Consider the following 24,997-nt stretch of genomic DNA (forward strand, 5'->3'; position numbering starts at 1 on the left):
TACAAAAGGTCTTGCACAATCTTGTTCTTGTCCTTCATCTATTATTTTAAAATAACAAAAATACGGCTTTACTAAGGAAAAGTCAGGGAGAGCATATATGTAACACCAGTCCCCTTATACAATGACTGTTGTTTCATTTATTTTCTTCCAGTCTGAATGTTTATGTTCTTAGTTATGATAACGATGTCTGTCACTGTGTATCTTTATATTGCTTGGTGGACTGATGGCCATTACAGCCCTTAGTTTTAGTGGCTGAATAATATTCCCACCAGTGTATATAGCATAATGTACTAACCATTCCTCTTGGGTGGAATAGTCAAGTTTTTTCAGCTTCTCTGCTATTAGAGAACATCTTCAAGTTTCTTGCATTCGTCCCACAAATAGGTTGTGTATGTGTAAGGCATTCTGCTATGTGGTAGAATTACAGTAAAAAGCAAAAAGCCATAGTCTCTGTCCTTGCAGAATTTAGAATCTAATGGCTAACAGTTCTTCATCATATTTTGTATTTTAAGCACATTAATCCTCAGACTTACAAAAAAAATTATTTTCAGAATAGTAGGTACACATGCAGTTGTAAGAAATAATACATAAAGTTCCCATATATCCTTCACCAGGTTTCCCCATGATAACATCTCAATTCCACAAAAAGGAAATTGACATTGATAAGATCTATAAGCTTTATTCAGATTTCAGTAGTTTCAAGAGTATGGTGTGTTGTGTGTTTGTGTATGTGTATGGGTTTTCTTTTTTTTTTTTTTTAAAGATTTTATCCATTTATTTGACAGAGATCTACAAGTAGGCAGAGAGGCAGGGAGAGAGAGAGAGGAGGAAGCAGGCTCCCTGCTGAGCAGAGAGCCCGACATGGGGCTTGATCCCAGGACCCTGGGATCATGACCGAAGCTGAAGGCAGAGGCCTTAACCCACTGAGCCACCCAGGTGCCCCTGTGTATGGGTTTTCTATGCAGTTTTATTACGTGTGTAGTTAGTTCGTTGTGACCACAACCACAGTTGAGACAGAACAGTTCTGTCACTGGGACCCCTCATGCTTCTCTTGGAGCCATGGCCGCTTCTCCTCCACTCTCTCCCCCTCTTTGACCCCTGACAACCACAAATCTGTTCTGTTTATAATTTCATAGTGTAAAGGATGTTCTATAGCTGGCACAGTAGAACTCTTTTTTTTTCATGCAGCATAATCCTCTTGAGATCCCTCCAAGTGGCTGTGGGTATGCGTAGTTCTTTCCTTTATATTGTTGAGTAATGCTTCATTGTATGGAGAAAGGACATAGGTTATGGGGCAGAATATGTTTTGAGGTGGCACACTGACTTGTTTGGTTACTTGTGTGTTTATGATTTAGGTTAGATACTTTTAGTTTCTTTTGAAAGAATGGCCATGGTTGTCACTTTGAAAGGAAGACATAAAGATCAGGAACCCCCAAGGGCTAAGCAGATGCTATGCTATGTAGTCGTGGCTGACCTTGGTCCCAGTAATGACTGACCTGGACCTGTCCAGAGGCTTGGTCAGTGGTAGGAGAATGTACCAGGATGATGTGTCTTTCTGGGCCTCTGTCGATGAGCCAACAGCTGGGGCTCTGGAAGACCATTCCATTAACCCAGTTTGCTCTCTTTTGCTTTTTGCCACCCCTGCCTCTGCCCCCATAGCCACTTAAAGTCTAAAATCCTTAACTGGAGATAAAGTCCATGTAGTCTGAGCCCTGTGTGATTTGGTCCCTTTCCACATCTCTGAGACCCACCCTTTCCCCTGCTGCAGTCCAGGCAACAGGCCAGCTTCCGGGTCTTTCCACAGCCTCACGTGCCTGCCTACCTCACATCTTCGGTACATGCTGTTTGTTCTGCCTGAAACACCATCTGGCCTCCTCCTCTTCTCCCCCTGTATTTGTCAGCCTCCTCATGGACGCCTTCCTGACATGTCACATGTTCTTGAGCCACTTCCACATGCCTCGTAGCACCCAGCACCTCGCCTCTCTCCTCCTCCTCTGTGGTGATGCTTATTGACTTCTCGTTTGCTGGTACCAGTGTATTCTCCCTCCTCCTGCCCTGCCCCTCATGAAGATGATGGCCATTTCTCTGTTCCCTGTTGACTCTCCAGTGCTTGGTTCGGTGTCCGGCACATAGCAGCTGCTCAGTAAATACCTGTTGAATTCATGAATTAACTTGGGAAAATGGCTTTGGTAGGTTTAACACAGAGTTTCTTATTTTAAAAATGGAATCCATGCCTATTTTTAAAGATCCAGCTATGTGTTCCTATAAAATTATTGGCCTGTCTCTGAAGTTTATGACAGTAATTCATTTCTTTTTCTTTCAGGTGGGGACCAGGGTTTACTGAACACATTTTTTAACAGCTGGGCAACAACAGATATCAGAAAACACCTGCCATTTATTTATAACCTAAGCAGCGTTTCTATATACTCCTACCTCCCAGCATTTAAAGCGTAAGTGCAAATGGTTTAACTGCTGTTGGGGGTGGTCAGGGCAGGGGAGTGGGTATGACCTCATTGTCATTCTGAGGGCAGTCGCAGGTGGGAATTTGGAGGGAAGTCTTTCTCACATGAGAAACATGGCTATGGTGGGGAAAGGCCTTGATGTTACCAGTTACTTTGTTCAGAGTAACCCTGAGGGCACTTAACCACCCTACAGGAAAAGACTCCCGTTTGTTCTTGGGGTGCCACACCCTCTGTTCAATCGTTCCTCTGTCATGGTCATGAATCCATAGCGGGCACAAACCCAGCTTCTGCGTCATAGTGGCTGCTAAGCCTCAGTTCCTATACCTCTAAAATGAGGACGTTAACAGCTTTCTCTGTGGTAACTGTGGAAATGAAGCAAGATGCTGGCCACAGTGTGCGGTCCTGGTCCAGGGCAGGGCTGTGGAACCAAGCTCCCTCGTTCACATTCTAGAGGAGCTTTTTCCTGATTGGTGACTGGTTCCTGAACTTCTAGCTCAGGAGGAGTTAGACTTGTTACCGAACTTCTCTGCCTCAGTGTCCTCCAAAGCTAGTCGTGATCATTAAGGGAGGTAACCCTATGAGGTGGGTAGAAGAGGGCACTCAGTAAACAGTCACATGATTAGTCCTTTTAGTTGGAGATGTGGTCTAGCAGTAGGCATAATCTGTGAAGCCAGAAAGGCAGGGGGTGTTCTCACTCTGCCACTTACCTACTCAGTGGTTTAGCCCTGTGCCTCTGAATTGTCGTGAGGACAGTGCGAGTTCAGATAGCCATAAAGATCTCAGTGGACATCTTGGTTTTGGCAGTATTGTTTGTGTCCCCCCACCCCAACCCCCGTGCCAGTGTGGTTCTAATTCAGCAGTTAATACAGCCTAGTTGCAGGGCTGGTCTCACTGAACAGGGCCCGGGCTGACTCATTTCTGTTGCATGAAGATGATGATTCAGGTTTCTTGAGTGGCAGCCAAGCTGTCAGGTTGATCCTGAGACACAGCCGTGAGCAGCAAAACTGGGCTCGGCTCTGCAGTCTCTGTCCCGCACCGGCATTCCTGAGCCAGCAGAAAACAAAGGGCCTTTCTCTCCTCATATTTCGTTATCCAGAGTCCTCTCTTTACGTCTCCCACCACAATAATGAGCGCATCTGGCTTCTCGTGGCAGAAGTGTTTCCTTTTCTGTTCTTTTCTGGTCAAACTCTGTCAGCGTTCCCCCAGATAAGGATTATAAGTATCTTGTGTTCTTTCCTCCCTAACTGTTCTCTTGGCATATGTCTCCAACATATTACAGCCTCTTGATTGTCTTCCCTCTCTAGAATGAAGCAGGCAAACTATCAAATATACCAACTGTCATCTGAGTAACACAAATAGAACAGGATTCACTATCAAGGGGTGGATTTGGAAAAACATTTTTTTTTTTTTTTTTTTTGGTCTCTCCATCCTTAGCCTTGTCAAGTACCAGCCTGTCTTGGCCTGGAAATAGGGGCCTGATTCTTTTCATTCTTATTGCCTCATAACTAACGCTGCAGCTTTGAACAGTGCTCCCGCAAACCATGATAGCTCCATCCTGTAGAACTGAATTTGTGATAATGCGGTTGGTTAATGTAATTGACTAGACTCCATTGAGCAAGCAAAACGATGAGAGGGTGAAGAGGAAAGGATCATTAGTAGTGTGAGCAGTTCCACCCACCATTCCACTTAATGCTGCCCAGTGAGCACATGTCCTGAGGGGAAAATGTTGGGGAGACATGAATCTCATCTCCTTCCAGTTGGTCTCAGTTCCCAAACACAGTTAACCCCAGTGTTCAGAGATTTGTGTTTTTCTTTCATGTAATGTGGCCCCCGGTGCCTAGCAACTGTCTCCCCCGAGGGTCATTTGGACTCCATCTGATTTTCACCCCAACACCAAAATTGAACACACTGTACCTTTCAGTTGCCTGGTTTGCACAGACACTGCTTGCGTTTATCTTGTTTTGACAAGAACAAGAAGCCCGTAGAGCAGAGTGAAAGTTTATCGTGGGAAGGGGGGATAGACTTACTTGCTACAACCAGGTCCCCTTTCTCAGGAACCCAGTTTTTATATCCTCTGAATGAATTTCCTGGAAAAACAGTTTGAGGTCTAAATGATCAAAATGATTAGGATGGTTCTTCTTCCTGGCTCAACAAATTAGTGCTAATTTTGGAAATCTCCTTGGTTTACTGCCATAATGCAAGGTATATGATGCACTGGGGAGGCTGGGAGCAGCTCCCTCCATGAGCTCCCCTCAGCTGGCCTCATGGCCCTACGGAAGCTCCTTGCCTCCGTGCAGCCCGCCCTTGGGGGGGTCTGCTCTGCGCTTCTGTGGTAAGACTTCTCAGAGTGCTGCTTCTCTCGCCCTGTTGCTGCCTATTTGAGAATGTTGAAACCCCATCAGAGAACTCCTTTTTCCCTTCCTCTACTGGAAAACACTTTTTTTTTCTTGCAGAGATCCACCTCCAGAGACAGTTTTCATACCATTGGGAAGGGTGTAAAAGACAGTTCTATCCCTTTTTTGTTCCAAGTGAATGTCAGCTTGTGACCCAATCTTTTAAGCTGAAGCAGATGATTATGAACACTCGGGCTGCCATAGCTCCCCCACGGATCACCCAGAGGGCCTCTGGGAGCTTGTCATGAATGGGACACCTTGTTGCTGGGCTCAGTCACCTCAGGGGTCTCCAGGACTTGGTGGCCCTGTGGCGTGCTGGCCTCCCCTAGGATGGTGGCAAGTAGAATGAGAGACTGTGGAGTGCTTTGGAGTGACTTGGGCTTGGCGGAGCAAGTGAAAATTTGTCTTACCAGATCCAGGCAACCATGTGCCATAATGAGGTCACCAAGGCAGTATTTAGCTGCCCCAGAATCTTAGAACCATGGGTATCTTCAAACACATGCTGCACTTAGGACAGTGTAGCCCTGTAGTTTTATGTGAAGTTTTTGCTAAAGGATGGCCGAATATGAGCCTTATTTGGCAAATGAATTTGAGCCATGAAGGCAACATTTCTCATACCTTTACCTACATACCATTGGAAATAGGGAAGGAAACACTTACTAAAGGAAACACTAGTTTTACCACTGTGAATGAATTCTCAAATATAGTTTCTGAAAAACAAAATTAGTGCTGTTTTCTGTAATAGGAGATAGTCTTTAACACAGCATAATTTGAGAGCTGAAATGCTTGATTTAGTAACTTTTAAGGTAATTTGTAATATATGAATTGAGAAACAAGTTCATAAATGCATTTCTTATTTTTTTTAAAAGATTTTATTTATTTATTTGACAGAGAGAGATCACAAGTAGGCAGAGAGGCAGGCAGAGAGAGAGGAGGAAGCAGGCTCCCTGCTGAGCAGAGAGCCCGATGCGGGACTTGATCCCAGGACCCTGAGATCATGACCTGAGCCGAAGGCAGCGGCTTAACCCACTGAGCCAACCAGGCGCCCCATAAATGCATTCCTTAATGAAATATTTTGAAAGTGCCTACCATAATGTTTAGGAAATAGTAATCTTTTAGTTAATACGAGTTTCTTTTTGGTTTTCTTCATCTGGAGGGCCTATTTGATTCATGTAGGTTAGAATCTGGCTTGTGCATAGCTCTAGGCAAAATCTCATCAGCCTTTTTAAAAATCAGTCATTTAGCTCTATTTCAGTTTTCTACTCTCTCTGCTGACTAAAACCTGTTTATGGCCTTTTGTGCCATTTAAATGGGCCCAAAGGAAAGAGAAAGAGTTCTCTGGTATTGCTTTAAGTTGCCAAATTAATTAGCCCTATTGATTGACACCAGAGCTTGTTTTACCAAATAATTTCAAAATATTTTAACTTTATCTTTTTACTTGAGTTTAAATATGATCTTGAGTTCAGCCCTGTCCTGGTCTAGTCTCAGAAAGTGTGTCTAGAAACCTAAAAGATTTCTCTCCATTTCCTTACTGCTTTAAATTCTTCTGAGAATATTTGTATCCACTGTTCTTTTTCAGGAGTGGGGCTTATTCACTAAGACCTCATCAAACCTCTTTAAAATCAGTATTTTCCAAAAATGAAATGAACCTTTGGCGTCCAGAATTCTGTGTTCATGTATTTCTGATTTGATTGATTTTTTTCCTTGACCCCTGAGATACCCTTAGGTCCAGCTCCCCACTGTGACTGTTGTCACTGAAGCCATAGAGTTTCTGTGTTCCTTACTTTCACACTCTTAACATCTTCACTTAAAACACTGAGGCCTCAGAGTTTGGATCTTTCTTATTTCGTCAGCTGTTTGTCCACTCACCCGTTTAGTTCGTTGGCGGGCCCGCGGCATGCAGGGGCTCACAGCTGAATGAGGGCACTCTAGTTTAATCAGCCTACGACTTCCTACATGTGGAGAGTTGCCTAGATGTCACGTGGCATGGCCCGTCATGATTTGAGTGTGAGAGGAGAATCCAGCAGTGGTTGCCCAGCTGTCTTATTCCTTCTTTGTGGGTGTCAGGAATCCCTGTTGGGCCCCAGGTCCCCCAGTGTCCAGCATGGCCATCTGGTGCTTCCAACCTCCTCTCTTGTTTTTCAGGCGATGTGTCCTCTCTTCTTACTGCTGCCTGTTCCACTTCCCTACTTCACTTTTATCACCAAGGGGAAAGCTTCCCCATCAGACCGAGCCCAGCCATTAGAGGCTGCCCTGATGGTGGGCCAAAAAGGCATGAGGAGTGGTATCTCTGGGCAGAGGCCCGAGTGAGAAATGTCCTCAGGGGGAGATGGAGCTTACGGAAGGGCAAAGGCGTGTGGATTGAGTGGAAGACCTATCGTCTTCCGGGTCTCAGACTGCTGGGCCACACACTCTCTCTCTGTCCCACAGATACGTTCTGTCTTCCTTACAAAGTTTTCTTTTTTTTTCTAACTAGTGCTTAGAAATCAGGGAATTTCACATGAAACCTAGATTTTCAAATTCTTTTGAAAAAAGGTCTTTGGAGAAAGATGTCCGTGACTGGTAAACATGTTAAAGGTTTGGGGTCTTAAGTAGTTGGGAAGATGGGGCCAAGCAGGTGTGTGGGGACAGGGTTTGACCAGAGATGGATTGAATGTATCCAGTTTGGGATGCATTACATTTGAGGGGCGTGTGATGCATCCTCGGGAAGATGGGGAGTAGGTGAGTAGATGCAGGAGTGGGGAGTTGAGGAGTGAGGTCTAGGTGAGACAGACCTTTGGGACTGTCAGCATAGATGTGCTGTTTATAGCCATGAGACAGGCTGATGTCACCCAGAGAGTGACTGTGATAGAAGAGTCCTGAAGACTGAGCCCTAAAACAGGAAAATGTGGAGGAGCAGGGCCCTGAGACCGAGAACAGTGAGGCAAGAGGAGGCCCAGGAAGGGAGGTGCTGCACAAGCCAGCTAGAGAGAATGTTCCCGGCGGGAGAGAGGGACCCATCTGTATCAGATGATGTTGTTGAGAACTGGCCCTGACCTGGAATGTGGAGGTCACTGGGTGACCTTGACAAGAGCATGTCTGGTGGAGTGGTAGGAACAAGCCTGATTGAAGTGCATCGAGGAGAATGGAGAATTGGAGATGGCGAAGTAGAAAACTCTTCTGAAGCATTTTCTTTGAGAGGGAGCAGAAAGGTGGGCTGGTGGCTAGATCGGGATATGGGATCCAGAGAGGGTAGCAGAGGTGGTTTTTTCGAAGGTGGGTGATGTGAGAGCATAGTGGTCTGTTGATGGGAATGGTCAAGACGAGTAGGGCGCTCTAACCGTGCAGAAAGCTGAAGGTGGCCTTTTTGGAGTCTGGTCCTGGAGTAGCTGAAAGGACGTGTGTCCTGGAGTGCAGGTGGAGAGGTTGGTGTCAGGTAAGAGCCAAGACAGCTTGGTCTTGTAACGTGAAGGAAGACAACGTATGTAGACACAGAAGAAGGCAGGAGGACATGTTTTTTGGTTGAGTGAATGGATGAGCAAGCATCCAGCCAGGAGGGACAGAGATTGACAGGGTATCCCTAGGAAAATCTCCACGGTGACCTGGAGTCCTGGGGTGTCCTTGGCCTACTGGGTGAGGAGACGCCACTCTGGCAGGGGCAGTAGTTGACTAGGTCCTGGTCTAGGTGGTTAAAGTCCACGCCTGAATATTGTTGTTGTTCTGATGTCCAGGGCATGAGTGGGAGGGCTATTTAGCTTGAAAGGCAGGGAAAAGTCAGGGGGGATCCGTGATGGCCACAGTTCTTTGCTGCTAGGTGGCAGCTGTCTTTTGGTGATGCAACATGTGCTCGCTTGTGCTCCGCAGTCCTGATGCTCAGCAGATTCACTCCTCCTCTGCGGGGCCAGCCCACCCCTTGGGCACTGTGCTCATGACGCTTGGTGTAGACCATGAGTAGCTGGGTAAGAGGAGGAATTTGAGGGTGAGAGGGGAAGGGGGCTGACTGGTAGTAGGGAAGGGATTGTGCAGGAGAGCGAGGCTGAGGAGGCGGTGCAGGAGTGAGCAGCCCTGTGCAAGGGAACATGAGTCATTGAGGTGGGTGGAGGCTGGCTGACCCCTGCTGCTGCATTTCCCAGAGAAATGTCTCACAAGCCGTGCTGTGATTCTTCTTCTTGGCTCGTCATTGAACATCCCAAATAAATTGCTCAGTGAGACGTAAAATGGTTCCTGTACACACTGTCACGGGGTGGTTCCGTTTCCATTCTGAACACTTCTGTACTCTCATCCACACGTTACCAGCTGCTGAACTAGTCATGAAAATTCTATCTGATCTTTTGGTAACATCAGGTCACAGGGATTATTCTAATGGCTAACATAAGCAGTATTATTGCTGGCTCAGGTTCAAACTATGTCTTGTGATCTGGACGTCTCTTTTGAGATTCTATCAAGTTAAAATTAGAACACTTATTTTAAGAGATGTATGCAAGCTGAGACAAATCCCCATTACTGGGTCAGAATGAATGGCTCTTAGTAATTTAGAGACAATTGTAATATGTACCCAGTGTTGTTTTGTTTTTTGTTTTTTTTATTCCTGGCTGGTAATTTGATGGATAAATCAGGCAGTGAGTCAGTGAATCTTCCCGTTACCCTTGTTCTGGGTGGAGGTCAGTTGAACTTTATCTTTTGACATCAGTATTTCCCCCTTCTTATTTGTCAGCAACTATTTTGCCTTTAGCCAGGCAACATAGATTCTGGGTGGTACCTGTGTGTGGCCTATGGTGAGAGAGCCAAAACAAAAATATCCTGAGTTTACTTTCTATAAGAAATATGCCCGAATTTGCTTTTAGGCTAAAATATTCTTGTAAGCAAAAAAGTGATTTCCCTTTTTACTTAGGACCTGTTCTCCTATTTCATTTTGATACAGTTATTTTGGATTTTCATGAATAATTGGAGAGTAATTCGGGCACCCCTGGGTATGGCTCATATGGTTAAGTGTGTGACTCTTGATCTCCGCTCAGGTCTGAATCTTGGGGTTATGAGTTCAAGCCCTGTGTTGGGCTCCATGCTGGGCTTGGAGCCTACTTAATAAAAAAAAAAATTCTTAAAAATTAAAATGTAAGAGTAGAATTGATTAAAATGATAGAAAATGATTTTTAAAAACATTCCTCAGGAAGCAGGATTAAGAGGTAAAAATAATTACATGAAATTCATATCTAGATTAATTGAAATTCTAGATACAAAAACAGTGAGACCTTTTGCTCATCTTTTTTGCAAACTGTTTTATTATGAAAGCTAATAGAGCAAGCCCTTGAGGCTACTTTGCTGTGTAAATAAATACTGTTCTGTTTGTACAATTAGAGCATAGTTATATAGTTTTACCCATGTAACTCACACACCTTCATAGAATGTGGCCAGTGTTAGGCCTGACAGCATCCCTTATACCAAGCCAAGGGCAGCCCTAGGTGCTCTCCAGAACATTGCTGTGTATGACTACCTTATGTCTATCTTCTCTTCCCTCCCACCTTCCTATCAGAGCCCCATGTCTCCCACTTACCAGCTGCCTTCCTTTGCACCCTGCCCCACCCTCCCACTGTCAGTGGGCTTGTGGGCTGGCCAGAACCTTCCATGTTCAGTGACTCAACCAGGCCTGTGCTTCCCAAAAATCCTTGTTCTAAAACTTGTTTTTCTCCTACCCGGACTCATTTCCTTAGATCAGTTTGGTGTGTGGTAGTTAGGTTAAAGGAATACCTTGATCCCTTAAAAAAGTTCCCATGCTTCACTGTACAGAAGTAGGGGGCTGACCATGGCCTTGACCCCATGACCTCTGAAGCCTGCACGTGGCTTCTTTATGCCCCACCGTCTTTCTTACTTCCCGTCTCCCGCATCCCCGCATCTCTCCGCTGTCTCCCTCCTGAATCCCCATGAGCACTTTCTGGTCGGTTCCTCAGTCCTCCCAGCCACAGTGGAGACCTAGTCACATTGTGCATTTTATGATTTGTTTTGTTTTTGCTGAAACTTGGGTAGCTGTTGGGTGGTTATGTCACATCTTCACCATCCCGCTTGCTCTCGTCCTTCCCCCATCTCACTGGCACCAAGGAATTCCCTGGCTTCGGGCACAAAGGGCCGTTCCATCCACATTTAGGACCCCTTATGACCTCTGCTTCTACCTCAAACAGGCTTATCAAGGACTGTCTTCAAACTAAGACTGCTCAGTCTAGGAAAGGACCCTCCAGTGGGTACAGTTTTCTCGGTGGTAACGGTAGAATAGGTAAAGAAGGTAATCTTGAGGAGGAAGGATTCTTCTTCTAGCCATGGAGGGTGTTGATGATTTAGATTAAAGAGATGCTCGGGGCCATGGCTTAATGAAGGTAGAGCCCAGGCCTGAGCCCCAGTGAGGTGCAGGCTGTGGACTGTCCCCAGATGGGATTTCTGTGGACATGGCAGGGGAAGGCATTGAACCATATGGGGCGGTCGCTAACCAGAGGTTGCAGAGGCCCCTGAGCCACCGTGGGGCACAGACAGACCCAGAGGCAGAAGTGTCCCCTCCTGCCGTCAGCTGAGTTGGGGGTTCTGTCTCACTGGGCGGTGTTTGCAGCTCTGCAGGGGACCAGACCATCGTGCCCTTCTTTGCATGAGCTTTAAAGGCTCAGTTCCGGGAGCGAGGTGCTGGAGAGGAGCTGGGTGGCCCTTCCGCCCGGTGTAGCACAGTCCACGTAGGGGTCAGCTGCTGGTCCTAAGCGCCACCATCCATTTCTTGTTCTCCCCACCTTTCCCTTACCTTAGCGCAAACTAAACCCTTGTGAGAACAGTCTGTCTTGGGCAGTGCCAGCTTGCTTGATTTGTAGCTTTCTTTCCTGTTGGTTACTTTCTTGCTCTGTCCTGGACTATATTTGGAGTGTTTCCAGGGCTCATTAGACACATCCTTTCCACTCTTCAGATTGACCGTCTGTAGGCAGGGAATTAATCTCTCAAGTAACAGATGCACTCTCAGATGACGTCCTTCCAATTCTGGGAGTGTCTTTCACTGAGAGCCTAGCTGTGGCTAAGAACCTTGGCTCTGGAACCAGACTACCTCCGTGGAAGCCCAGCCCTGTCACTCACCAGCCATGTGATCTTAGACAAGTTATTGAACTATTTCAGCCTTGGTTTCCTCACATAGTTGTTTTGGAGATTAACTGGGATATAAAACATGCAATTGTCAGCCAGTGTCTGGTCCACATAAGTACTCAGTAGGTGTTAGCTGTTCTGTGACTCCTGTTGAAGAGTGTGCAAACTGTCGGGAAGCAGGTTAGTTCCAGGAATAGCGTTTATGTTCTGGCCACGTTTTATTTTAATTAGCATTGTTACTCTCCTATAATGACTGTAGGACATTCATAGGGCAAAGTCATGGATTTGAAACCTACCAGTCAAGTTTTATTCTAGGAGGAGCAAACAAGTAGTCTTGCTCCAGGCGAGATGAGTGAGGAGGCGGATGTCTGAGAAGGCGGAAGTGAGTGCTCTGTTCTGGTCTCAGGCGGTTGGTATTGCAGGCAAGGTAGGGCCTGCCAACCCCCAAAACACACGCAAGTGTCCTGTCTCTGGGATGGGTCTCCCCATCACCACTGGAACGTTTGTTGAAGGCTGTTTGTTACCTTCACCTGCTGTCTTTCCCAGGTCTTTGCTGGGCCCTGTTCCGCACAAAGCCTCCTCTGAAAATCCGCACGTGCACTCATGGCTTGGGGGTTCGTTCCCGCAGCCCCTCGGGTCAGCGTTGCCGGGCCGCCCTGCGAGTTGCTCATTTGTGCAGTTATTCCTCATTGTTATGTTAGGTGACTCCTTTCCCTGTTTGGGTGAAAATCTTTTGGGGTCCTGCACGGACCGTATGTAATAGTTGCTTATTTAATTAATAGCCCTGTGTGCACAAATTTTGAGCGTTACCCTTTAAGGATAAAACTGAGAGTGCTGTGTGTGTGTGTGTGTGTGTTTGTAAAATATGAAATGAAGAGTCAGCCTGGGGATTTCCAGTATCTACTTCATTTTCAGAAGAAAGGCACTGTGGTAGTGTCCATCAGTCTTGGGAGGAAATTTACAGGAGGCTCTATTTTTCTTGCATACTTTTGGAGTGGCAGAATGGGAGGATTGGTAAGAGCACAGGCTTGGGAGAAAGGCAGAACTGTACCAAATCCCTTTGCTGCCACCTAATGGCTGTACCCACCTAATAGCTATATGGCTCTGGCTGACCCCCTGGCCTCTAGGAGCGTCTGTTAACACGTTAGTAAGATCTACCTTTAGACTGTTAATTATTCACAGTCATGCCCTTAAAAAAGTTTGGGCCCAGGATGCATGGGTGGCTCAGCCGGTTAAGTGTCTGCCTTCGGCTCAGGTCGTGATCCCAGGACCCTAGGATGGAGTCCTGCATGGGCCACTTTGCTGCTCAGCAGGGATCCTCCTCCTGCTCCTGCTCCCCTGACTCGTGCATGCTCTCACTCACTCATTGGCTCTGACAAATGAATAAAAAAAATCTTAAAAAAAAAATTGGGGCCCTAAACATAGGAAACTCTCAGATAATGATAGCTATGTAATGGGTCTCTGGCATTTAAAAAAACAAAAAAACTTTAAAAAAAGATTAGAAAGTTTACAGGAATAGTTTACATCATTTCAGTCTGTACTTCATGCTCCACCACTTTGGTTGCCTGTAGGATAAATCCACTAACATCTGACATTCGAACCCAATGGCCAGGGATCCATCCCATTTTTCCTTTTCCCTATCAGAGTTTCGTCTTTGGCTCCAATGGGAGTACCCTCGGTCTGACTCTCATATACTACCTGATACCTGCTCTTCCCCTACCTAGAACTCGTGGCACTCCAGCTCCTGTCTGTTGTACAAGCTTTAAGTCATTGCCCCACAGAACTGACCTTTCATGACCACCCTGCCTTTGCATTCCCGGAGCATTCATTGTTCCCATCTTTCTTTTGGCACTTGTTGTATTCACTTTTATTATGTGGCTTTATGTACATAGATTTCCTTCCAGGCGGAATGGGACTACTCAACTCTTTTTAAGAAATTATGAAATATAGTATATAAACAAAAGGGTATATAAAATTTTCTTTGTTATTTGTTTTTTTTTTTTACTTAATCCAAGCTAAGAAATGGAACACAACCAGGGCGCCTTGCTGGCCCAGATGGTTAAACATTTGCCTTCAGCTCAGATCATGATCCTAGCGTCCTGGGATCAAGCCCCACATGAGGCTGCTGGCTCAGCAGGGAGTCTGCTTCTCCTTCTCCCTCTGCCTCTCCCCCTGCTTGTTCTCTCTCTCTCTCTCTCTCTACATATATGTATCTGTCTCAAATAAAAAACCATTAAAAATTCTTCAAAAAAGAAAACAGACACAACTAGTACCTTAGAAGCTGTCTTGTCTATCCCTTCCCCATCACAGCTTCCCCTTTCCCACAGAGATAACCAACATCATGACACATATATTGATTACAGTTCTCTTTTTTTTAAGATTTTATTTATTTGAGAGAGAGAGCATGAGCAGGGGGAGAAGCAGAGGGAAAGAGAGAGGGAGAAGCTGACCTTCCTCTGAGCAGGGTGCCTGATGGAGGGCTCAATCCCAGGTCCTGGGATCATGACCTGAGCTGAAGGCAGATGCCCAATTCCACTGAACCACCCACGCCCCCCCAGTTTTCTAGTCTTTAAATAGTACTTTTTTTGTTTTGTTTTGTTTTGTCTTGCCCTGTATAAGTGGATGAATTTGTTTGAATATTTAATAAATTCATCCATTTGCTACATAATGTGTGTAGCTCTAGTTGTTTTTCACGGCTATATTTTATTCCCTGATCTGAATATACCAGAAGTTGTCCTTTAAGAATGACAAAATAAAAAAAAAAAAATGACAAAATAGACAGATAATTTTAAAATCTCAGTGACATTCAACAGTAAGTATGTTTTTTTTTAAAGATTTTATTTATTTATTTGACAGAGAGAGATCACAAGTAGACAGAGAGGCAGGCAGAGAGAGAGAGAGAGAGAGGGAAGCAGGCTCCCTGCTGAGCAGAGAGCCCGATGCGGGACTCGATCCCAGGACCCTGAGATCATGACCTGAGCCGAAGGCAGCGGCTTAACCCACTGAGCCACCCAGGCGCCCAGTAAGTATGTTTCTTGCTGGTATGTTGGTGGCAAGGCTGGAGCAGCTCTGATGATCTCAGCAGGCTTGGGAGCTGGGCCATAGGTTTGATTCACATCCACTCCGTGGGTCTCATGCATTCTTCTGCTGACAGAGGTTTCTCAGTGAGAAGGCAGGTTTTTGTTTTGTTTTAGACACACTGTTGCTTCCTCCTCCATTTCACTGGCAAAGGCAGGTTCTGTGAGCATGCCCAATTAATTATCAGGGTGGCAGGGAAGTGTACTCCCCTGTGGAGATTGGAGATTGGGAAAAGGGGTGAACACTTGCTGAACAAGCTTGAAGATCCGGTCACTCAGGTGGTTTATAGTTCTGTTTCAAAGAGCGCTGCTGCTATGAACATTTCAGCTGTGTCTCTGGTTCCACATGGGAAAGACCTGTCGGGTCTGTTCCTAGGAGCTGAGCATCTGGGTCAGAGGTGCGAGCGTTTCCAGTGTCACTAGGTAATACCAAATGGTTTCCCAGGTGGTTGTGCCTTTCCTACCACAGTGGATTGGTATTTTGTTTGTTGCACTGATCCACTGCTACTTTTGGATTTTTGTATACATTTAACGTACAACTGAATAATTTCAAAAATAGGTCTAAAAATTTTTTCAGTGAGCTCAAGTTGTTTTCCAACCACTATTTCCAGTGGAAGGTGCATCATTAAGGCTACAAAACAAAGTGCTCAGAATCCACTAATGGTTTCACCTTGTGTTCTCTTGGCAGATTTGGTGCAAATGCCAAAGTTGTTCATTTCCTGGGACGAATCAAACCATGGAATTATACTTACGATCCTAGCACAAAGAGTGTCAAAAGTGAGTCCCATGATCCTACCATGACTCATCCAGAGTTTCTGAACCTGTGGTGGGACATCTTCACCACCAGCGTTTTACCTCTGCTTCAACAATTTGGCCTTGTCAAAGACACCCACTCATACCTAAATGTGGTAGGTTCTGTTTTTTTCTTTCAGGCAATTTAATGCTATAGTTTTTAAAACTTGGTATACTGGTAGAGGTAGTGTTTAGTGGTACTTTAAATGGAGGTGGTATTTGTAGCAAAAAGAAATGTCCATCTTACAGGGAAGAAATACTGTCAGCAAAGACTTTGTAGATTTTTTAGCAGATTTTATTAGATCTGAGTGCATAAGAAAGGACTTTAGAAGTTTATATGTATGTATGTGTGTGTGAGAGAAAGAGAGAGAGAGTGTGTGTGTGTGTGTGTGTGTATACACATATATATCTGTATCTAGTATGTACAGAATTCTTAGCCCATTATCCTAGGATTCTGAGATTATTCCTAAAGTATAAAGAATGTCTTATTTTAGGTTTTAGAAACTACAAACATTTAAATAGACATATTGTTTATTTTTGCTATCTGCTTAGAAGAATGTATTTTCAGTGAACATTACAATAACATGATTGAAAACAAACACTTGCAAAAGCAGATAGTTTTCTAGTAGTATTTTGGTTTGCCATCCTTCTGCTCCTAGGGTTACATAGAATCTTGAAAAAGAAGTCTCCTTGTAAGAGGAAGACGGCATTAACATTTTAACAGCAACTTGTTTAGCCTCTTTTCCAAGTTTAAATGTTTTCCTCTGAGGTTTGTTCTTTTGGAAGAATTGGAAGAAGATGAGAAGTTACACTTCTCTGCTACATATTAAGATACAAAGAACAGAACTGAATGGATGAATTACAGTTGAGTCTAAGGTTGTAAGAGATCCTTTCTTTGCCATGGTAGAGATTTGAGCCATTTCACTTGGTAGCACTTGTACCAATATATAAAATGGAGAAAGGGAAATATACACTAAGATTCTTATTTTGCTTTACATGGACCATGAAATAATACTTTGTATAGTATTCAGAACGTTGCCTGGCATAGTAAGTGTGTAAAGAAAGCTATTACTGTGTAACCCTTAGGACTGCTGTCAAGTAAGTGTTGCTGTTATTATGTCCTTTTGTATATTAAGATTAAGTGAGACTTGAAGAAGTAACTTCTCTTAGTTACATAACATACTCATCAAAAGCAGAACTGGGACTCAAATCTAGGTCTGCGAGACTCTTACCTTCCGAACAATATTATGAAAAAAGAACTCTGGAAGAGCCTCCCAATATCATTGCTGTTGCAAGTGGAAGCAAAGGCAGGGCTAATCCAGGGTAAGGACTTAGGTTGCTTCAGCTGTGAAACCTTCCCATGGAATCTGCCCAAATACCTTGGAGTTTCAATATATTTAAACATCTTTATATATACATATACTGACCTATATATAGCAACGAAAACCAATAATCAAAAATTTTGTTCTTCCATTTTCTCTGTTAAAAGCAATACCTGTATGCATTCATTCGCCTTCCTTTTTCTCTATTTCTAGTACCTTCTCACCTCAGAGCTTTTTGAAGGATAGCTTTGATATTCTTCTACAGTCAATTGAAGTTAGTTGCCTTTCTATAAGTAATGAGATTCTGACCGAACGTAGAGTAGGTTTGCTCCATTTCCTGCACATTTCACTTGTTCCTTCCACAGCCCAAGGACTGAGAATGATGAACCAAGGGAAGGGGATGGGAATTTAAACAGCTATTCAAGACTAAGCCAATTAACACGAGCTACGAGAGTAAATGCTACTTGATAACAAGCTTGAACAGGCAGATAAGTTTGGTGCATAGTCTCAAACCATTTAGCTCCCACTTTTATAACATGACAACTTGTGTATGTGGTGTGGCTCTCTGGTTAGGTGCTCTCTGAAGGTTAGCCTCTGAGGTATCATTTTGTTTAAGTTCTCAACCTTTCAGAGCCCACACAGATCGAGAATTGATCGTGAGACTGTGTTCCCTTGTCTGTCCATCTTACACTTTCTAATGAACTGTTTGCAGCTTTCAGACTTGGTCTATACACTGGCTTTCTCTTGTGGCTTCTGTAGAAAGGTACGCAGAACTTAAACATTGACCCTAATTTACTTTGTTCTCCCAATGTTTTCACTGAGTCAAGAAGTCTTCATTTCGTTAGGAATAAATCATATGACCCTTGTATTTTTGTGTCTTTTGTTCGTTTCATGTAATACTTTTCAGTTTATGCTACTTTGCATGATAATTCATCCTGGCTTTTCTCACCTTCAACTTCTTGCGTTCTTTAAAACAGTCTGATTTGCAGCTCTCAAGGAGTCTGTGATTATGCTCTCCTTTTTAGGAAGGCGTCTCAGGAGCTGTATCACATCTGTCCCTTGGGGAGATCCCGGCTGCAGCCCAGCCTTTTGTGTCCTCAGAAGAACGGAAGGAGCGGTGGGAGCAGGGCCAGGCTGATTACATGGGAGCAGATTCCTTTGACAACATCAAGAGGAAACTGGACACTTACCTCCAGTAGAAACACTGCCTTTTTCCCATGGACACATCCACTTCAAAGGCACTTGTTTCTGACACTTAGTATCTCGAGCTGGGTTAGGAAAGGTCTCTTACGGTTGCTAGAAGCTTTGCTAGAATTCATCAGATGAGGGGATTTTGCAAGACAACAGGTGAGAACTGGGCAAAAGTTGTGAAGTAGCAGTTCTGTTATGTGGACAGCGTTCTGCTTGTTAACCCTAGGCTTATTCATTACTCAGCTCTTGTCGGAAATTCTTAATTTTGCCGACAGCCAGCATACATGGTAAGGGAGAGTCAAGCTAATTAAAATGGCAGTTATCGACTCTAAAAATGTGCCAGTATGGCTCTAGATCAGTCTCTCTTCAGAATGGGACAGGGTATCTCTCTCTCGCTTGCACGTTGTAGCTTTCACTAGACCTGCATTTTATTTAGAAGGGCCCAGAGACCGCCAGAGTGATTGTGATTTTGCTTTCAGGTGAAGATATCCTGTAACACTGCTGAGTGATTCATAAACCTATCGGCAAGCGGCGTTAACCCATTTTATTTCCTAACTGTAGTGTCTGAAATTGTTCACCAGTTTTCTGTATACTGTAAGGCAGCATGCTAAAATGCTTTTTTCAGTTCTGTGTATCTGTAAAGAGCAGTGTGTTCTCTGATGGTTACCTGCGGTGGCACCTTGTATGAAAATAAAGGCTTCTTGCCATATTTTGGTTGTCTAATTAAGGGATTCCCACTCCCCTTGGGAAAAAAATATATTAGGTAGTTTTTCATAATCTGTAGAATTTGTCAATGTTTTAAAAAACCAGCATAAAACTTGACACTTGGAATTGGTTTCTAGATATCTAGAAATAGTTCAGTCTAGTGTTCTCCAGTGACGATGATTTATCTGTTCTGTCACTCACACTGTCTCTCCATATCAAGTGAGTGTTCAGATTTTAGAAAATACTGCAATGCTAAAATCATCACAGGTTCATTGTCAATCTCTGGACATACTTGATAATCTTTTAGGACTTCTAGAATCAGTACTAGAACTAGTGTTTCTATCCATGAATTAAAATGATATACGTGTAAAGGATATTTATTAAATGTATAGAGGATTCTAGGTTGCAAGGATGGCAAGCCAGGGAAGGGCAGGATCCAAAATGACCTTTTTAAAGCGATGTGAGTAATTAACTCTGTTGGAGGAAAACCAACCAACCAACCAACCAACCATCCAGCCAACCAGGAGAGTAGACCAGGACCAGAAACTCGAGAGGTTTAATTGGGCAGAAGCTGCAGTGGCTTTTGTGACCTAACTAACCTGCAAGGTCACCCTTTTATTTCCACAACATCCTACTGGTTCTGTGAGTCAGCCCTATTCAATTTGGGTGCAAATGGAAACACAGGGATACAGAATCCTGGAGGCAAGAATGGTTAAGGGCTACCTTGGAGGCTGACTACAGAAGAGCTCAAGAAGTACCTGAGGATTTACCTAAAATTGTAAATATCAAATAAATGATTTCTGAAGATAAACTACGATTGGGTGCCTCTTCTCAAATTATTCCTAAATCCAAGGATCTCCATGTTGGGGGCATTTATCAGGATGTAACCCCATCATAAGTCGAGAGATGTGTATATAAAATAGGAAACTGGTTTCCTGGCATCCTCCAAAGGTAACCAAAGTGATTTTGGGGAGATTGTGTTCTAAGCATCATTATGAATTACTGAATTTTGATGTAGTTGGTGTCTATTCATTGCAATTATTCTTAAGGATGATCTTATTGTTCTACCTTTTATGATTTACATTTTAAGAACACTGCTTTTGCAGCTGGTGGAAAATAGCTTGAATTGACGACAAGAGAGTTGATGGGAAGGACAGTTAGTTTACACTCATGGTCCCGGAGAGAGACTGTGGTAATCTAGCATATAGCATACCTTTCACCAGGATGAAGGCAGTGAAGTTGCTGATGGATTGAAGAGTGAGGAAAAGGAGTAACTGAAGATGAGGGGCTTGAGCAACTGTGTGAGGCTCCAGCCTCGCTGCTCCCTAAAGCATTGGAGACTTAACTGTAAGTAGTTTTTTATGCCTCATCACTTAAAAATTGATTCAGTAGGTCTCGGTTGAGGCCAGTTACTCGGCGCATTGTCTCTGCTCCAAGTAACTGCCAGGCAATCCAAAGACTCCGACCCAAATAACATTTGAAAACCACTTGATACATTAAGGTGGTATTTATACTAACTACAACAGGGAATGAGGTTTTTAGCAGAAGATGCATGAAGAGGTCAGGTGGTGGTTGCATAGCAGGAGGCTCAACTTCTAATAATGAAAGTGAAGCCTTTCCAAAAGATAATCTCAGTTCTTTGAGTGATATAGAAAACATTACCATAAATAACATGTGTAAATCTATTTGTATAGTGTTTATCTTTTTAATGTCACTGAGACTTGGAGCATTAAGCTGACGTCAGATTTGGCATGTCCTTAAAATGGTCTGCTATGGTTTACTTTTTTCTTTGCTTATTATTACAAACACACAAATGGATTATAGTCTTTTTATACTTGGGTTATTTGATTAACTTATTTCTCTGGTTTTCAGATGGTGAAATTCAATCTCCTTTAAATAATATGTAAGAAAGCAAAAGAGGAAAGTTTACTGGGCATTTACATCTCAATTCTGTCAATCCTATGATGTATATATGGTATACACATTTTTGCAGATAAGCAGAGAATAAGGTAAATAATCAATAGATTTTGATTCAAATTATTATACTCCAAACCCCAAAGCTATGCTCTGCATTAAAAAAAAGTATTGTAAAAAAAAAAAAAAAAGTTTTGTCACATAGTGAGATCAGAGAAACCGCCCTAAGTAATGAGAATTACAAATGCCAGAAATCTGGGGAGTAATACAGTGCGTAATAATAGACGAGTTTTCATTTTGCTATGAAGATAAGGACGGTGGCTTGAAGGAGAACTTGGGAAATACCGTTTACAAAGGCTTTCATTAAATAGATTGCCTGAAATTATAATATAAAAATAAACTGATAAAATTCCAGGATAGAATTTGTTGTGAGATTTGACTGGGACTCTGATTCAGCTTCTCTACACACATTATGTTACAAGAAGCCTCTGTTACCCTGTTTTCAGAGGTTTTATTGGCCTAGAAGAGGCACAAATTCTATTATAGGACTATGCTGTGATTTTGTGATGTATTCAAGGTGAACATACACCTATATGGGCAAAGGCTCCTTACACCTTATACAAAGCAGTTCAGTTCTTGTGACCTAGTTATTCTGTATTTGTTTCTTGAATGGTTCTTTCAGCTACCATTTCTCACTACTGTTTGCCTAGAATAAAAATAGGAAGAGTCAAATGTTTAGGAAAGAGCCTTTGAATGCTAGTCCTTTTCCACTGAGTCAAGTACAGTTGACCTTGAACAACATAAGTTGAACTGTGAGGGTACACTTAACACATGATTTTTTTAATACAGTATAGTACTGTATTTGATTTTAATTTTCCAGCTTCATTATAAAAATACAGTACACAAGATTTATATCTATGTACATGTTGAGTGTTATCAGTAAGGCTTCTGGTTAGCAGTAGGCTAAGTTTTGGGGGAGTCAGAAATTTTATGTGGATTTTCAATACAAAGCAAAAGCACAGAGGGGGTCAGCTCGCCTAACCCTCATGTTGTTCAGTAGTCAACTATATAGAGATTTACTGAAGGCTGCAATTTTAGATGATCAAAAAGTTTTTTGGCTCCTGGGTCCCTGGTTGAGATTAACAGAAATCTTTTCAGACAACTATACTGCCATGCAGTTTATGTAATCTGAGTAATTAAGTGTATTTTGGAACTCTGTCTGTATCACAAGATTCAAAGCCTTTTTTTTTTTTTTTTTAACAATTGAGAAAAGGTTATCCAAAGCATCAGATTTGGTATATGTGGGGGCATCAAACATATCACTTGGTGTTTTTTGTCTTAATACTTTGTACCCCCCTCTTTTTTTTTTTTTTTAAACATTGTATAAGCAATAAAATCTCTAAAGTGGAAAAGCTTACATAATTTAAGTAAATACCTTTTGAAGGCTATTAATGTTGATTCCAAAAGGATGATAGATATTCCATAGAAAATAGCATATAATGTGCATAAAAGTATCCAGTTAAGAGCCTGAGAAGTCACTGAACTAGGCTAACAGATTTCTTTCCTTGATCTTTTAAAGGATATGCCTTAATTAAGGTGAAGTACTAACTTTTCCAACTACAGGGAGCCAGAATACCAAGAGTCACCTAGTAAGATGTATAAAATGGCAACAATAACTCAGGTTATAAGAACATTTGGGGCGCCTGGGTGGCTCAGTGGGTTAAGCCGCTGCCTTCGGTTCAGGTCATGATCTCAGGGTCCTGGGATCGAGTCCCGCATCGGGTTCTCTGCTTGGCAGAGATCCTGCTTCCCTCTCTCTCTCTCTCTGCCTGCCTCTCCATCTACTTGTGATCTCTGTCAAATAAATAAAATCTTTAAAAAAAAAAAATTTAGAGGATCAATATATCATTTCTTTTTAATCTTCTTGTGAACAGTGGTGGATAGAATAGCCTTTCGATGTAAGACAGATTTGCCCACACAAAGGTCAGATCCATGCCTTTGGGGATTAACTCCATGCTTAATCAAAGTCTGTAATTCATGCCTAATGTGAATGTTTATCTTAAATCTCCTTACTTAAACCTGCAAGAAGCCTTCACTGGAACATTTCTCATGAAATAGTTAATTTACCTTTTCTTTACAAACATTGATACCAGGGCAAGTTTTCTTTAAAAACCTACAGTGGGGGAGGGGGGGGCGCCTGGGTGGCTCAGTGGGCTAAAGCCTCTGCTTTTGGCTCAGGTCATGATCCCAGGGTCCTCGGATCCAGCCCTGCATCGGGCTCTCTGCTCAGCAGGGGGCTTGCTTCTCTTCCTCTCTGCCTACTTGTGATCTGTCAAATAAATAAAATCTTAAAAATAAAATAAAATCTACAGTGGGGGCGCCTGGGTGGCTCAGTGGGTTGAGACCTCTGCCTTTAGCTCAGGTCATGATCTCAGGATCCTGGGATCGAGCACCAAGTGGGGCTCTCTGCTCGGCGGGGAACCTGCTTCCCCCTCTCTCTCTGCCTGCCTCTCTACTTGTGATCTCTGTCAAATAAATAAATAAAATCCTTAAAATTTTTTTTTAAAAAGCCTACAGTGTACTAGTAGGAGAATAGCCCTTCCCTCCCCTAAACAAAAAAAGGTAAGTTAAGCATTCAGGAAGCTATATCCTGGTTAATTTTATCTTTCATTTTTAATTAACTAGAATGCTGAAAACACCACAAACTTACTGAAAATCTTCCTGAAAGTATTCATATCTCTTTTTTAGTAAGTGCAGCACATACTTAAGAATATATACTCTTTGAGGACTCTTAATATCCCTTCTGATCACACTAAATATCCTCTTGTAATAGTCTAGACTATTTCATGTGAACACATGTCCTACAATTTTTGTCCACCAACCTAAAAAATCATTTTGACATTTGATAGCCTTCTAAATGAAGTCCTGTAGCCTTAGTTATTGTAAAGTTTTTGGACACTTGGCTGAGGTTAATGGAGTGGCCTGTGCCCTATACATTAAATTACAAACATTATTAAAATTGTGTTCTTTTCATATAGAAAACAATTTTCATAAAAAGAAGAAATGGATTTAAATTTGTCAGAAAACTCTTGACCAGGAAGGCTGAATAGGGGATTGGAAAAAGATTTAAACATCCTACATTTTAATCAAAAATCCTGATAATAAATCATTTGTCCTTTCCAATGAAGTAAATTATTGTGGGTTCATATAGAAGACTATTGTCTCTTATTACATACAAGAAATATGAATATATTAACAGGGAAAGAAGACATCTGCTTACAAGTCTTCTAATCAACAGTTTTCCCTTTGAAGTAGGTAGTACTGCAGGGAAGCATCCCAGTCATTATTCACAGCAACCAGTTTCTGGCTCTTCTTATTCATAAGTACTACACAAATGAGGTAGCAAATTCCAGAATGTAGAACCTGGTTACTACATACTTCCTAATGAGGGAAAATTGTATTATATCTTTTGCAAGTATTTTACAGCTAATACAGCTAAAAACTTAAGGTTAAACAACTGAGTTGTTATTAAGCCAAACCTGATACTTGTCCCCATGTGTTTAATGAATCTTCCAAATTCTAATGAATAGAATTTTGGCAAGTACTATAAAGAAAAAAAAACACCAATGCCTTGGACTCCCCCCCCCCCCCCAACAGAAAACACACACTGCTGTGAAGATGATAATTACATTGGTACTCACTAATAATAAATTTTCCTGATTTACTCCTTCAATCCTAGATTAGAGCAAAATCTACAATACAGAGTGCTATCTAGTAATACCACTACATAAAAGTATTCTTTTTTTTCCTGGTAGATGAGGAAAATAACTGGAACCAATGTTTTAGAAGATCAAGGCACTTAGCTTTAAAATATACACACTCTGTTTTCTAAGCAAATTCAAATTGAGCAAAATAAAGGGCTAAGAATAAACTTGTTACAGTACTTTTTATGTACTGTCAGTAAAAAACAATTGTGTAAAGTAGGTATCTTCACAGAAGTGTGAGATTTATAAAAATTTTCTTCAAGGAAAAAGGCACAAAAATTATGGCATAGAAGC

General features: G+C 42.6%; 1 protein-coding gene across 1 annotated transcript in view; it reads left to right on the top strand.

Annotated features, from left to right (window-relative positions):
• GYG1 (glycogenin 1) overlaps nucleotides 1–19,029 on the top strand; it is a 33,404-nt gene extending 14,375 nt beyond the window's left edge. The window contains exons 5-7 of the mRNA XM_047727404.1: nucleotides 2,324–2,450; nucleotides 15,704–15,923; nucleotides 18,155–19,029. Of these exons, the coding sequence (XP_047583360.1) occupies nucleotides 2,324–2,450; nucleotides 15,704–15,923; nucleotides 18,155–18,328 (521 nt within the window). The 3' untranslated portion in view covers nucleotides 18,329–19,029. The remainder of the gene's footprint in view (nucleotides 1–2,323; nucleotides 2,451–15,703; nucleotides 15,924–18,154) is intronic.
• The last annotated feature ends 5,968 nt before the right edge of the window (nucleotides 19,030–24,997 follow it).

This window comes from Lutra lutra, chromosome 1 (assembly GCF_902655055.1).
Source record: "Lutra lutra chromosome 1, mLutLut1.2, whole genome shotgun sequence".
In the NCBI taxonomy this organism is placed as follows: Eukaryota; Metazoa; Chordata; class Mammalia; order Carnivora; family Mustelidae; genus Lutra; species Lutra lutra.